The sequence below is a fragment of the Callithrix jacchus genome, chromosome 10, assembly GCF_049354715.1.
Source record: "Callithrix jacchus isolate 240 chromosome 10, calJac240_pri, whole genome shotgun sequence".
NCBI classification, from domain to species: Eukaryota; Metazoa; Chordata; class Mammalia; order Primates; family Cebidae; genus Callithrix; species Callithrix jacchus.
Window position 1 is genome coordinate 86,668,940 of NC_133511.1, and position 12,205 is coordinate 86,681,144.

General features: G+C 37.0%; 1 protein-coding gene across 6 annotated transcripts in view; it reads left to right on the forward strand.

Moving 5' to 3' along the window:
* NELL1 (neural EGFL like 1) overlaps positions 1–12,205 on the forward strand; it is a 936,371-nt gene that overhangs the window by 210,054 nt on the left and 714,112 nt on the right. For all 6 annotated transcript variants that reach the window (XM_035266029.3, XM_035266032.3, XM_035266031.3 and 3 more), the window contains one exon: positions 8,417–8,513. In XM_035266029.3, the coding sequence (XP_035121920.3) occupies positions 8,417–8,513 (97 nt within the window). The remainder of the gene's footprint in view (positions 1–8,416; positions 8,514–12,205) is intronic.

Consider the following 12,205-nt stretch of genomic DNA (forward strand, 5'->3'; position numbering starts at 1 on the left):
TTCTTATGAGAGTAAGAGGGTAAGTGTTATGTCTTGTTAGCATAAGGCCAAAAGAGTGGCTTAGCTTCACATGCAAGGTCACCTATTACCATTTTGGGGAGGGAAAATCGGATGGGAATGAATTTACGTTCTGTATAGGAAAATTTATCCAAGGAGCACCTTGATAGTCACTAGTGCCAGCTAAAAGGCAGTGAAGATGAGACTCTAGCTAAGGAAGGTGATTGCAACTTTTCTCTTCAGGAAGAGCATGAGAGTTTCTATTCAATTCTTGGCAAAGCTCAAGATATACCTCTTCATTTACTGTCTCAGTTGGGCTTCATATTGTCTTATTCAACAGTGGCATAATACATGTCAATTCACATGATTTACATTGGAAATTTATTCTTTTACATAATTAGGAAAGGTACTGTGGAGTCTCTTCAAAAACCTTCCTTTATTCAGATAAATAAAAATCCAATATTTCTTCATAAGTAGTGTTGTTGAACCACCACATTGCTTTGTGCTTAGCTCTGAGGGCTTTATCTGTTAATGAGAAAATCAAATTCTTCACAGAATATCGACTAGTCTTTTAAGCAGATGGGACATTTGTTAGGGAGGGGATTTTAAACCAAAGTTATGAATTAAGAGAGATTGCACCTTGGGAAGAAAATCCCTAATGTGAGCCCTTGATTCAGTGACTGACTTGGACAAGGAGTGTGGCAGTTCCTCTTTGCCTTATTCATTCCTCTCAAGCAGGTTTCATGTTTGACTACATGTTTCATTTTGCATGGTGTTATATTAGAAATGAGATATTATACTTTAAAATATTGATGGATACTAATGGCATGCAGAATTCCTGTAATTCTCTCAATACAGCTTAATAGGCAGCACCTTGTTTAATGGCTCAGGTGACTACAAAGTGTCAGACATATGTCTAATGGGAAGTGGGTGTTCTTCTGTTTAAATAAAGGGTAAATTTTTCATGGTTGGGGAGTAAATGCATTGTTTGCATCAGATAGCCTATAGGAATGCGATACATTGAAGCTGATTACAATGCAATCAGATTAAGCAGTAATCATGTGCTTTTCAAAAAAAGATTCCACTTGATCTAATTAATTTTCAAGTTGCTGACTGTTTTTCCTGTTCTTTCTCAAATATGTCTCTCTGGTTTTCCTGTTAGTTGTCTGCTTGATAGATTCAAATTTCCTATCTCTATCTCTTTTCTGGGTGAGAAACGGTGAAAGGGGTTTATCTTGTTCTTTCTTTTGTGCTTCTTATTTAGCTCTTACAAGGTGGGGATGTTGGAGGAGGACACTTGAAAAGGGTTATTACATCTCATTCATCTTCAATGACTTCACGGATCTCATGATTATCAGCATAATGTAAAGTGTCACATTTGACTTTTTTCTCAGTCTGGATTATTAATTTTTGCAAATTGTTCCTCATAAAGTTTTGCCATAGTAGGACTTTTGTAGCTGTCTGACTCTAGTTCTCTTATTCTGAATACAGTCAGGGAACTTTCATTCATTTATTCATTTAATATATGAATTTGGCTAGGTTCTCCTCCAGACACTAGAAATGCTGACTTGAAAAAGACAGACAAGGCTCCTCATTTTACAGTGTGCTGGGTAAAACAAGTGAAAGGATGGAGACTGACCAGGTGGTTAGGAGTCACTTTATATAGGGTGGTTAGGGAGGGTATCTAGTGCAGGAGATGTCTAAGCAGGTACAGGAATGCTATGGTGAGTGTACCATTTCCTCCTGACCCAGAAGATAATTGGCAGTAGTAGCAGTCAGGAAGTACCCACACAACTTCGAGATGGATATGATGGGCCCAGGGGTGCCAGGAAAGCCATTTCCTCCTTCCTTAGCCAGGTGGTCTAGGAAGGCAAGCCCAGCCATGACCAGAGTCTTGGAGAACTCTGTGGGTCATGGGAGGTACCATGTCACATGTGGAAGAGCTGGAGAATGTGTCTGAATGGATCATTCAAATGAAGAGGTTCTTAGAAATCAGCAAATAAATAATCAACATATAGGGTGGATAGAATATTTAAAAATAGTATATAAAGAAAGAATGTATAATGCAAGTGTAGTCTGAGATGAGAACTTAAAATGAGGGCCTCTGCTTACTGCTGTTTTCATTTTCCCAGAAACATTTTTTGCAAGTTGACTAAATCCAATTAAATGTCCCAAATTGACTAGGAAAATGCTCACTACTGGATGAGGTGAAAGTGTTAAGAATAGTGTGTGCTGCTGTATTTTACTCAGAAAAGGTAATTGATGCTCAGGGGTGTGTGTGTGTGTGTGTGTATTTTGGGTTTGGTGATAGTGTGTTTAAGCACACAATCTAATAAATTATAAAATGTTTCTCCCATCTCTTCCTGTTTCCTGAGCCTATCTCCAATCCTGTGTGAGTTTATGATGAACTTTCCACAAAAATAAATCTTTTATTAATGTCAAAGAATTACATTTTTGAAAGAATATAAAAGAAATAAGATGTTTGCTTAGAATTTTGAATAATTTGCATAGAAAAGTTTACTTTCTATGTTAAAGTATCATTTTTTTGTTAAACTCTCATATGGCCATATGGCGAAAAAGAGTTTAAGAAAGCTGAAAAAAATGATACTTTAAAACTACAATAATAAAAATACTGCAGTTTTAGGATTCATAGAAAGTATACTTTATCCAAAAATTCTGTTTTAATGCAAAGTTTAGTATCTAAATAGATCATCAGTTTTCTCCATCTTATCAGATTAAACAGCAATAGAAATGAATGCTTTTATTTTTCTGTTACATATCAGCTTATTCTAGCTTTAAAATTTATAAAGGGAAGAAAGAAACTTAAATTTTCAAAATTGTGGAAATATATGGCAAAACAGACAATGAGCTCTTACATTTTAACGTTGAAATATCAAGCCCTTCATTCCCTGTGACAGTGACATCATTTCTTTTAACTGTACTCCAAAGTGTAGGCAAGTATCTAAGATACTGAGAATCCCATCTCAGTGGGTCTGTTTGGTGAGAGCTACAGCAAGTAGGCTGGACTGGGTCACATGATCTGTGCAGCTCTACATTTTTAGGTACCTATGAGTCTTACACAATGTCAGCACCGACTTAGTGCCCAGGGCATGTAATGTATTTTGTTTAATCCTTATGATAATCCATACAGTCAATAGTAATATCCTCATTTTTTAAATGAGGAAATTGAAGTACAGAGAAATTAAATTACTTGATTAAAGGAATACATTTAGTAGAACGCAGAACTGGAATATGAACTTAAATATATTTAATCCCAAATTTATCTTATCTTTGCTATACCATGCTATGTAAGATACCTCTTGGCTTTGTGGGAATGAAAAAGACAACAGTTTACCTTTTTATTTTTCAGTTTGGGATACTTTTTCCAGTAAATGATACTAACCACAACTTCAGAATATCCTCTCCATCTCAGTGGCTTAACATAGTGGACTTTTATTTCTCGTTTAAATAGAATCCAGTTGAGTGTGTCTAGTTGACAGGTGGCCTTTGATGTCATCTTTTAGGGAGTCAAGATTCTCTGTCTTGTAGCTCTGTCCACCCTTTAGCCCTCAGTCTTTTCCAGGCAGCTGAAAGGGAGAAAGAGAAAAGAGATAAAGGGAAACAGACAGCATGGAAGATACCTGAGGGAGTTTTAAAATTATTTTTTGGTGGGGTGGAGGGGCAGGCTTAGGAGTGGGGTACAGTATTTCCATTCCCAGTCTATGGCCACACTCAACTTCAAGGAGGTGGCTGGAAAGTGTAGTATAGCTGTGAATCTAGGAGAAAAACAATGTGGGTTCCAGGAGAGCTGACTGGTCTTGCCTTCTTGCTTTGACACATTAACTTGTTTCCCCTTTTCCTTCTGATAAGTAAGTCAAGTTTGGAATTTTGCTTTATTTGTGTGAGTTAGGTTTTCACATTTTTCTATTAGAAAATAAAAAACCTGCCTGTGACAGGAGGACACCCAGGATATATTGATTATGTCCTCTCCTATAAAAATTCTCCTATATTATTTACTGTTTTTGTTTTCCTGTATTTTAACTCTTCAATAAATAGTAGCTCAAATGGGGCTTTTGTGACTGGAACTGCCCCTCACTGCTTGTCTAGAGAGGCAGTAGAGCAAGGTGGCCAATAATACAGACTGTAGAATCTGGTTTCACATCCCAGCTGTGTCACTCACAACTGCTTAACCATGGACAAGTTATTTGATCTTGCTAAGCCAAGAACACCCACCTGAGGGTGTTGTTTTGAGGATTTAGTAAATGAATATATTGAAAGCACTCAATACACAATGTTGGAACACAGTAAATCTTGTATAAGTGCTGACTGGTGTGTCTGCTCTTTCAGCTCTACTTTATTCTTCATTCAAAACTCAGTATAGTGTCTCCTTTGGAAAGTTTCCTCTGACTGTGGCAGGCAGAATTCTTTTTTTTTTCTTCCCCTTTCTGCTTCCAGGTAACATTGAATTTAATGCATTAAATTATAAGGTCCCAGCACTTTGGGAGGCTGGGCGGGCAGATCACGAGGTCAAGAGATCGAGATCATCCTGTCCAAAATGGTGAAACCCTGTCTCTACTGAAAATACAAAAAAATTAGCTGGGTGTGGTGGTGCACACCTGTAGTCCCAGCTACTCGGGAGGCTGAGGCAGGAGAATTGCTTGAACTCAGGAGGTGGAGGTCACAGTGAGCCAAGGTTGTGCCACTGCGCTCCAGCCTGGCACCTGGTGATGGAGTGAGACTCTGTCTCAAAAAAAAAAAAAATTATAAGGTGTGTCCATGAATGTTATCTGTTTCAGGCATTAGATCTAAGGACACGAACTTAGACATTGTAAATGCCTTTGTGTATCCCTATAGCCAGCACAGCACAGTAAGTTTAGTGTCATACACATTGTAGGCAATCAGATATTTGCTGATGTGAAGGAAACCTCATTAACAAGAATACCCTATATATCAGAAAGTTCAATTTCTCTATCATACTGGAGAGAGCAAGGAATTCACTATAGTAGCTTTGACTTTTCATTTTAGTTGACTTGGTGACACTACATTTAAGTGACAGATCACTGTGCCCTACCTGCCTTTTTACAAGATCCAGTCCACCCAAACTGGATCTCAGGGACCAGCAGCCTTTGTGCTGAGATTCTGGTTTTACTTACCTGGTATGTATAGCTCCTCTTCCATAGGGGTCCCTGTAGGAATGGGATAATTCTGTTTCTTAGTTTGTATTATCTTACCAGCATTAGTCTGTGCCATGCACCTTTCTTGTTTCATTCATTCACTTTTTCTTGCCTTACCATTCCCACCAGGCCTGTGATAGGAAAATTCTATGAGTTTCCTTAGCTAATAGATAATATAGTTTTGCATGTGTGAATTTTTAGTTTACATACATTATGAATCTTGTTGGTTTTTTCTCTATTTTTAACACTGTTAATGTTAACATAACTTTAAGCTTGCAGAAAAGTTACAAGAGTGATACAAGGAACAATTGTATTTGCTGCATTTCTTGGGAAGGAAGAGGAAGTGTGTATTCATAGATGTGTGTACTTATATATACACACAGTATTATTATTTTGAACCCTTGTAACTTGAGAGTTAAGTTACAAACATCATGACCCTCTACCCCTAAATACTTCAGTGCCCATTTCCTAAGAACAAGTATATTCTGTCCAGTTAACAAAATCAGGAAATTGAGTATCAATAAAATGCTATTACATAACCTACAGATGTTATTCAAATTTTCCCCAGTTTTCCCAATAATGTCCTTTATGGGACATTTTCCCCCACCCTAGCATCTAATCCAGGATCACATCTTGCATATAGCTTTTATGTCTTTTTAAAATCTCTTTTAATCTCTAACTGTTATTCAACTTTTCTTTATTTTTTATGACATTGACATTTTAAAGAACACCGGAAGTTTTTTTTTTTTTTGTGGACTATCTTTCAATTGAGGTTTGTCTGATATTTCTTCATGATTATATTTCCTCCTCCCTTCCCTTCTCAGTAAGGTTTCATTTTAAAAAATACCTTGTTTTTAAACTCTCTTCATGTTGATACATCTGTATCCAGTTTGTTGATTCCACCTGCTGCACAGAATTCCCTAATGCTGACTGCCTCTTAGAACAGATTGGCAGGTCTGCCAGGAAGGCAGCATCTGCCAGACCTTCTGTGGCATCAGGATGGCATCTTTGCAGGGGTCGCATGACATGGGAAATGAGAATACCACTTTGACACATGTGCCCTGGGTCACCCTGCTTAAGCTGATGGTGGTGGGCCTCACATGTTTGCTTCTTTAACTGTTTCTAAGGCACACAGAGTTATTATGCTTTGGAAGATAAGGTAGGATAGGAAGTTGATGTCTTTGATTGTTTCTTCCTTTATTCATTCATGCATTTAATAAACATTGATTAAGGGCCTACTCTGCTCATTGGAGCTTATCTTCTAGCATATTGAATATCTAAAAGAAACTTTTGAATTGAAAGCTTGTCTAACTGTGACAGGCAAAATTTTTAAAATTGAGGTTAAGGTAAATGGTTTGACGTTTTTCAACTTATTAGTAAAATAACCTTATAGAAATTATGCTTCTGCCTTGTTACCGACATACAGTGATTTCCATTTCTTTCTGACCTCTTCTGGTATTTACCAACACTGAACATCATTTGTGCATCATTATCTCTACAGTGCTTAAATAATTTTGCATTCCCTTTTTTCCTGTGAGAATTATTTTGTATATACTTTAACTTGTTTCATAACATGCATATTCATCACACTTAATGACTGTAGTAAATTCTTTCAAGCTGATCTATAACTTATGTATATCTCTTATGCTGTAAATTTACCTTGTTTCTAGTTTTTCCACTAATATTAGGAAAAGAAAATTTAAAGGAAGTGTATAACAGGCTCCTGTGTTAAGGCAGTGTTGACAAATGGTTTCATCTAAAATCATTCATTCTAAGATACAAAAAAGGTTAGATTCCTGTGAAGAAAACACATTCTGTCTTTTTTAAAGGAAAACTTATTTTTCCTTGATCATGTCTTGAGCCTTCACTTTTAATGGAAAGATAATTAAAAGAGAAAGACCTGATGTGCCTGGAGCTTTGCCAGTTGAAAACCTTGCATGTATTGTTAGGAAACAGCAGGTTTCCAGTGGGGAATAGTAGAGTAATGGACTGTGCAGTGAAGATAGAAGGCTGCAGCCTGACAGCTCCCAACTGCAGCAGCTTCACAATTACTCACTTTCCTTGACACAAGTGGACAGTCTTTCAGTTCCTCCGCACTTTCCTTGTGAGAACCACCAGAGGAATATATCACCCTCTGGCAGGAGGTGGTCAGCTCCATCACAGCAGGGAGGACTGATGAACTGTCCATACCTCTGGACACACCTAGGAATGGTTCCGCAGCAGTTCGCTGAGGACTGAGGAAACCAAGAAATGGACATAGCTCTCATTTACAGATCACTATATCTCATCCCACCCAGAATCTTCTAAGCATCTGATGCTGAGAGGTACTTGCCAGGGGTGAGGAGGAAGCTTTTGAACAACTGGTGGTGGCAGGGACTGTTTCTAAAGAGAGCACAAATAAAAAGATTTGTGATTCACAAACTGGACCTTGGAAGGGGGGAATAACTGAGACATTAATTGTTTGGTAGGCTCTGTTAGAACCTTCAAAGATCCTGGGGCCCTGACCTCTTCTGTATTAGTTATGTGCCTGTATAGATCAGATGAGGATTTTCTTCATATACAAAATTTTTATCTTACTTCTTCTCCATGAGAATAGGACCCTGTGTATCTGGTTTGTTACTCTATTTTGTGTTGCTTAGTGCTGAGCTAGAGCATACGAAATGGTCCATAAATATTTTTTGGACCTTGGTGTATATACTAAAAACATGATCATCCAGGCAGCTGCAATCTACTTGTTTAAAGGGTTCTCTCAGGTTACTGCAGAAATGAGTAGAAGCTAAAGAAACCAAAGCCAGAGAATAGCAGGGTGTGAAGAAAAGTACAGTAGCTTTCCTTGGAGCCAGGCACATAAGGGTTCTTATCCCAACTCTACTACTTGCTGCTGTCTTCAGTTGGTTGACTTATTTATGATCCCTAAATCTCAGCTTTCTCACTTGTAACACGTGAATCATACCGCTTTCCCCACAGAGTTTGTGGGCAGTTCATTGCTCAGCCTGGATGCTCAAAAAATGTCACCGCCTTCCTCCCTCCTCTGCCAAAAGGGAGAGAAAAGAAGGAGGGGCTCAGATGATGTGTCCAAGTATCATCAGGAAGCAGATCTCTACATTTGTTTACCTGTCATTTAAAATGGGCCACATATTGGCTTCTCTTCATATAACAGCTAATGGCATGCATACTTCAAACAGCATATGTACCTTTTGGTTTTGCTTTCAACCAATTAGTAATTGTGTTCTTTGCCCTTACAGGATTTATGAACGTTTGATAGACCCTCCAGAGACCAACCTTCCCCCAGGAATCAATTTATGGCTTGGCCAGCGCAACCAAAAACATGGCTTATTCAAAGTAAGCACTAACTTTCTTTTTCTTGAAGTCTATATATAGGCAATTCTTGATTTTCTGTGTTGGAGATGTGTTAATAATTAATTAGTGGGAAAGGCATGGCATAATAACTACTAATGTTCATTGAACACTTACTGTGTGACACATGCTTTTCTTTGTGCTTGACATGATTAAACTGGTTTACTTGTCATAATAATTTATGAAGTAGCTGCTTTGAAACCAGGCAGAGAGTTAAGTGACTGGCTCAAGGTTATCCAGTTCACTCTGCTACCAGGTGTGGATAATTCAGAATGCAAAGTATCTTCAAAAAATGTTGATCTCCCAATTTAGGAGGATTTAGGATAATCTTCAAACTGGTTTCCCTTCTCAGATTATGTGTTAATTCAGTTTAGAGTAGATGTCTAGATATGAAAAATAAATCTCTGATTCCTTGAGCTTTGTTTTAAGTACATTACTGGGAACAGAAAACCAAATACTGCCTGTTCTCACTTTTAAGTGGGAGCTAAGCACTGAATACACATGGACTCAAAGATGGGAACAATAGACACTGTGAATTACTAGAGGTGGGAGGGAGGGAGCCATGGGGCTGAAAGAGTGCCTATTGGGTACCACACTCACCACCCGAGTGATGGGAATATCCATACCTCAAACCTCAGCATCATGCAATATACCCGTATGATAAAACTGCATGTGTACCCCCTACATCCAAATTTTTTTACGGCATTATTGTACTTGACAGAAACTTGAGGATACAGTGATAAAATGAATTGGAAACTTAAAAATACTATGGAATTTAGACAGTCTTATTCTTTAAAAAAAATGACACACTTTTGCTTCTGGCAATATGGCAGACTAGTTATTCTAAAAATCCTTCTGCTTCAAAATGCCTATACTGCTCAATAGAATACCACAAAAATCTTTTAAAATTCAGCATTGTACTTATACCAAAGGAATTCCTTTGATACCAAATATAAGGAGAGGGAAGACAGCCAGATGGGTGTCTGGCAATACCAGGAACCTAGAGCCTTAGGTTTCTTTCTTTTTATTTTTAAAAAACTAAGGTGTAATTTATATACAGGAGAATTTATTCCATTTAACGTGTAGTATCACAAGTTTTGAAAAATCTACATAGTATTATAATTATCATTATAATTGAGATAAAGAACCATTTCTTTATCTACAAAAATTTCCATCCCCCTTTGTATTCAACCCTTCTCCTCACCCGAAGCCTTTAGCAACCACTGGCATGGTTTCTGACCATGTAGTTTTGCCTTTACCAGAATGTTATATAAATGGAGTCACTTATGTGTGTGTGTATTTACATCAGTTTGTATGTTGAAATTCACCAAGCTGTTTGTGTATCAGTGGTTCATTGTTTTCTATTGCTGAGTAGTAGTCCAGTTCTGTTCTGTGAATGTATCATAGTTTGTTTACCCATCCTTCAGTTATGGATATCTGGGTTATTTCCAGTTTGGGACAATTATAAATAGAACCACTATAAACATTTGCATACAGGTTTTTGTATGAACAGAGGTTTTGATTTCACTTAGGTAAGTGTGTAGGTGTGGAATTACTGGGTTTTACATTAAGTATAGTTTAAATTCACAAGTAACTGCTAAACCATTTTTTCAAAGTAGCTGTGCCATTTTTGTATTCCCACCAGCAATCTATGAACATTTCAGTTAGAGCCTTAAATTTCAACCGTCTGTGTGGGGTGGGAGAAATTATTTAGATCCCATGCATAACTGAGAGTTGGAAGGGAAATTTTAAAAGTAAAGCCAGTCCATTATCTAGCAGAAGAAAGCAATCCAGAAACTATCCTGTCTATATCTCATCTCCAGTTAAGAAAAACTAATACTTTCCAGAGAACATGTAAACCACAACCCTGGGAGGGTTGCAGGCTTGAAACCCAGATTACTTTACCCATGAAGCTCAGTAAAGTATCTTAAAATGGCCCTGGATTGGGTACCTTGGGAGTCCTGATGAAGAAAATACAAATTATCTTTGGAGAAAGTCGCTTTTGATGTAGACCTCAAAAGATGCCCACAGATTAAGTCCATAAAATAGAAATTCTCAAGGCATCATGAGTGACAGTGGGAAGAAACAAAAAAGTGCTCAATTGTCCCTCACAGGGATACAGAAAATGAAATTAACAGATAAAGAGTTTGCAATAAAAAAAGAAAAAAAAAAACAGATAAAGAGTTTAAAAAATACTTCTGTTTAAAATGTTTGAAGAATCAAAATAATAAAGAAGTTATGATGACTAGAGATAATAAATATGTGCAGAGATAGTTGAACTAAAAAGCACTTCCAAAAATGTGAGATATAGTTGTTGAGGTTAAAAAAGAAAAAAGAAAACCTCAGTGAACCTGCTAAATAGTAGGTTAGACACAGGTATTAAGACTGTGAAATGGAAAATATTGTTAAAGTAATAAAACTAATAGTAGTGCTTCAGAGATAAAGAGAAGAAAATAGGAAAGAGGTTAAAATATAGAAAGGATACATGTATCTGAATAAAAGTTTACATATCTGTTTAATATGTGTGTATATGTATGTATATCTGTATATATAATATACATATATTTAAAAATTAAAGAAGACAAAGAATATATATATATATGTACATGTATTTGAAAATTCCACATAATAACAGAAATAAAGGTTATGGGCACTCTTAGAAGTTTAATGGGTAAGAATTTTCTAACTTGATAAGACACATTAATTCTCATTACCGGAAGAACAAGGCAATAAAAGTATATGTTGCTGATTGCTATCTAAGAAGTCACTTAGGAAACATAGAGGTATCAGAACAGCCATTTTATTTTGTCCAAAAACCAATTTGTTTTCTGCTTTTACCTGGCTGATACTTGCTACGCCATCTCCCATGTCTATGGTTAATTAGCATGCTGGCAGGTGGCAGGATGATTTGAGAGTCTCTTCACTTCTCTGGGGGTTGGCTGGCTGTTGACTCTCGCTCCTCAGTTCCCCTCCACATGGTCTCTCATCTTGAGTGGATTAGCTCAGCTTGTTTACATATCAGCCCTAGGATTTCATGTATAGGAAGAGTGTAATCCCCAAAGTACTAATGCTTTTCAAAGCTCTGTTTGCTTCATCACATTTGCTAATGTAAGTCATATGGCCAAATCCAGAGTGAAAGTGTAAATAAATAGACTCTATCTCTGGAACGGCTACTCCATGACATCACATTGCCAGGATATGGATGCAAGGAGGGAAGAATTTTTTGACCACATCAGTAACCTATTATACAAACCAAGATGAATAGATAGCCACACTTAGATATACTGTCAGAATAGCAGAACTCCAAAGACACAGAGAAGATCTTAAAAATAGCCAGTGACAAAAGAAAAATTGTCTACCAAAGGATAACATATTGAACAGCTGGCTTTTAAACAATCAAAAAAGAAGGCAGAAGACAGTAGAAAAAGTGTTTTCCAAGTTTTGAGAGAAAATAACTCTCAAAGGTAGTAGCATACACCTAGTTTAATTGTCATTTGGGAATGAGTGTGACATAAAGACATGTGTAGAGAAGTAAAACTCTTAGTTTATGACCAATAGATCTTCATTTAAAAAACTTCCTTGAAGGAAGACATACAGTGGAAGAAGAATTGGTGAGCAAATGCATGTTGACAGTATGCACAAATCTCAGTGATTATTATTCTGAATGATCATCATTA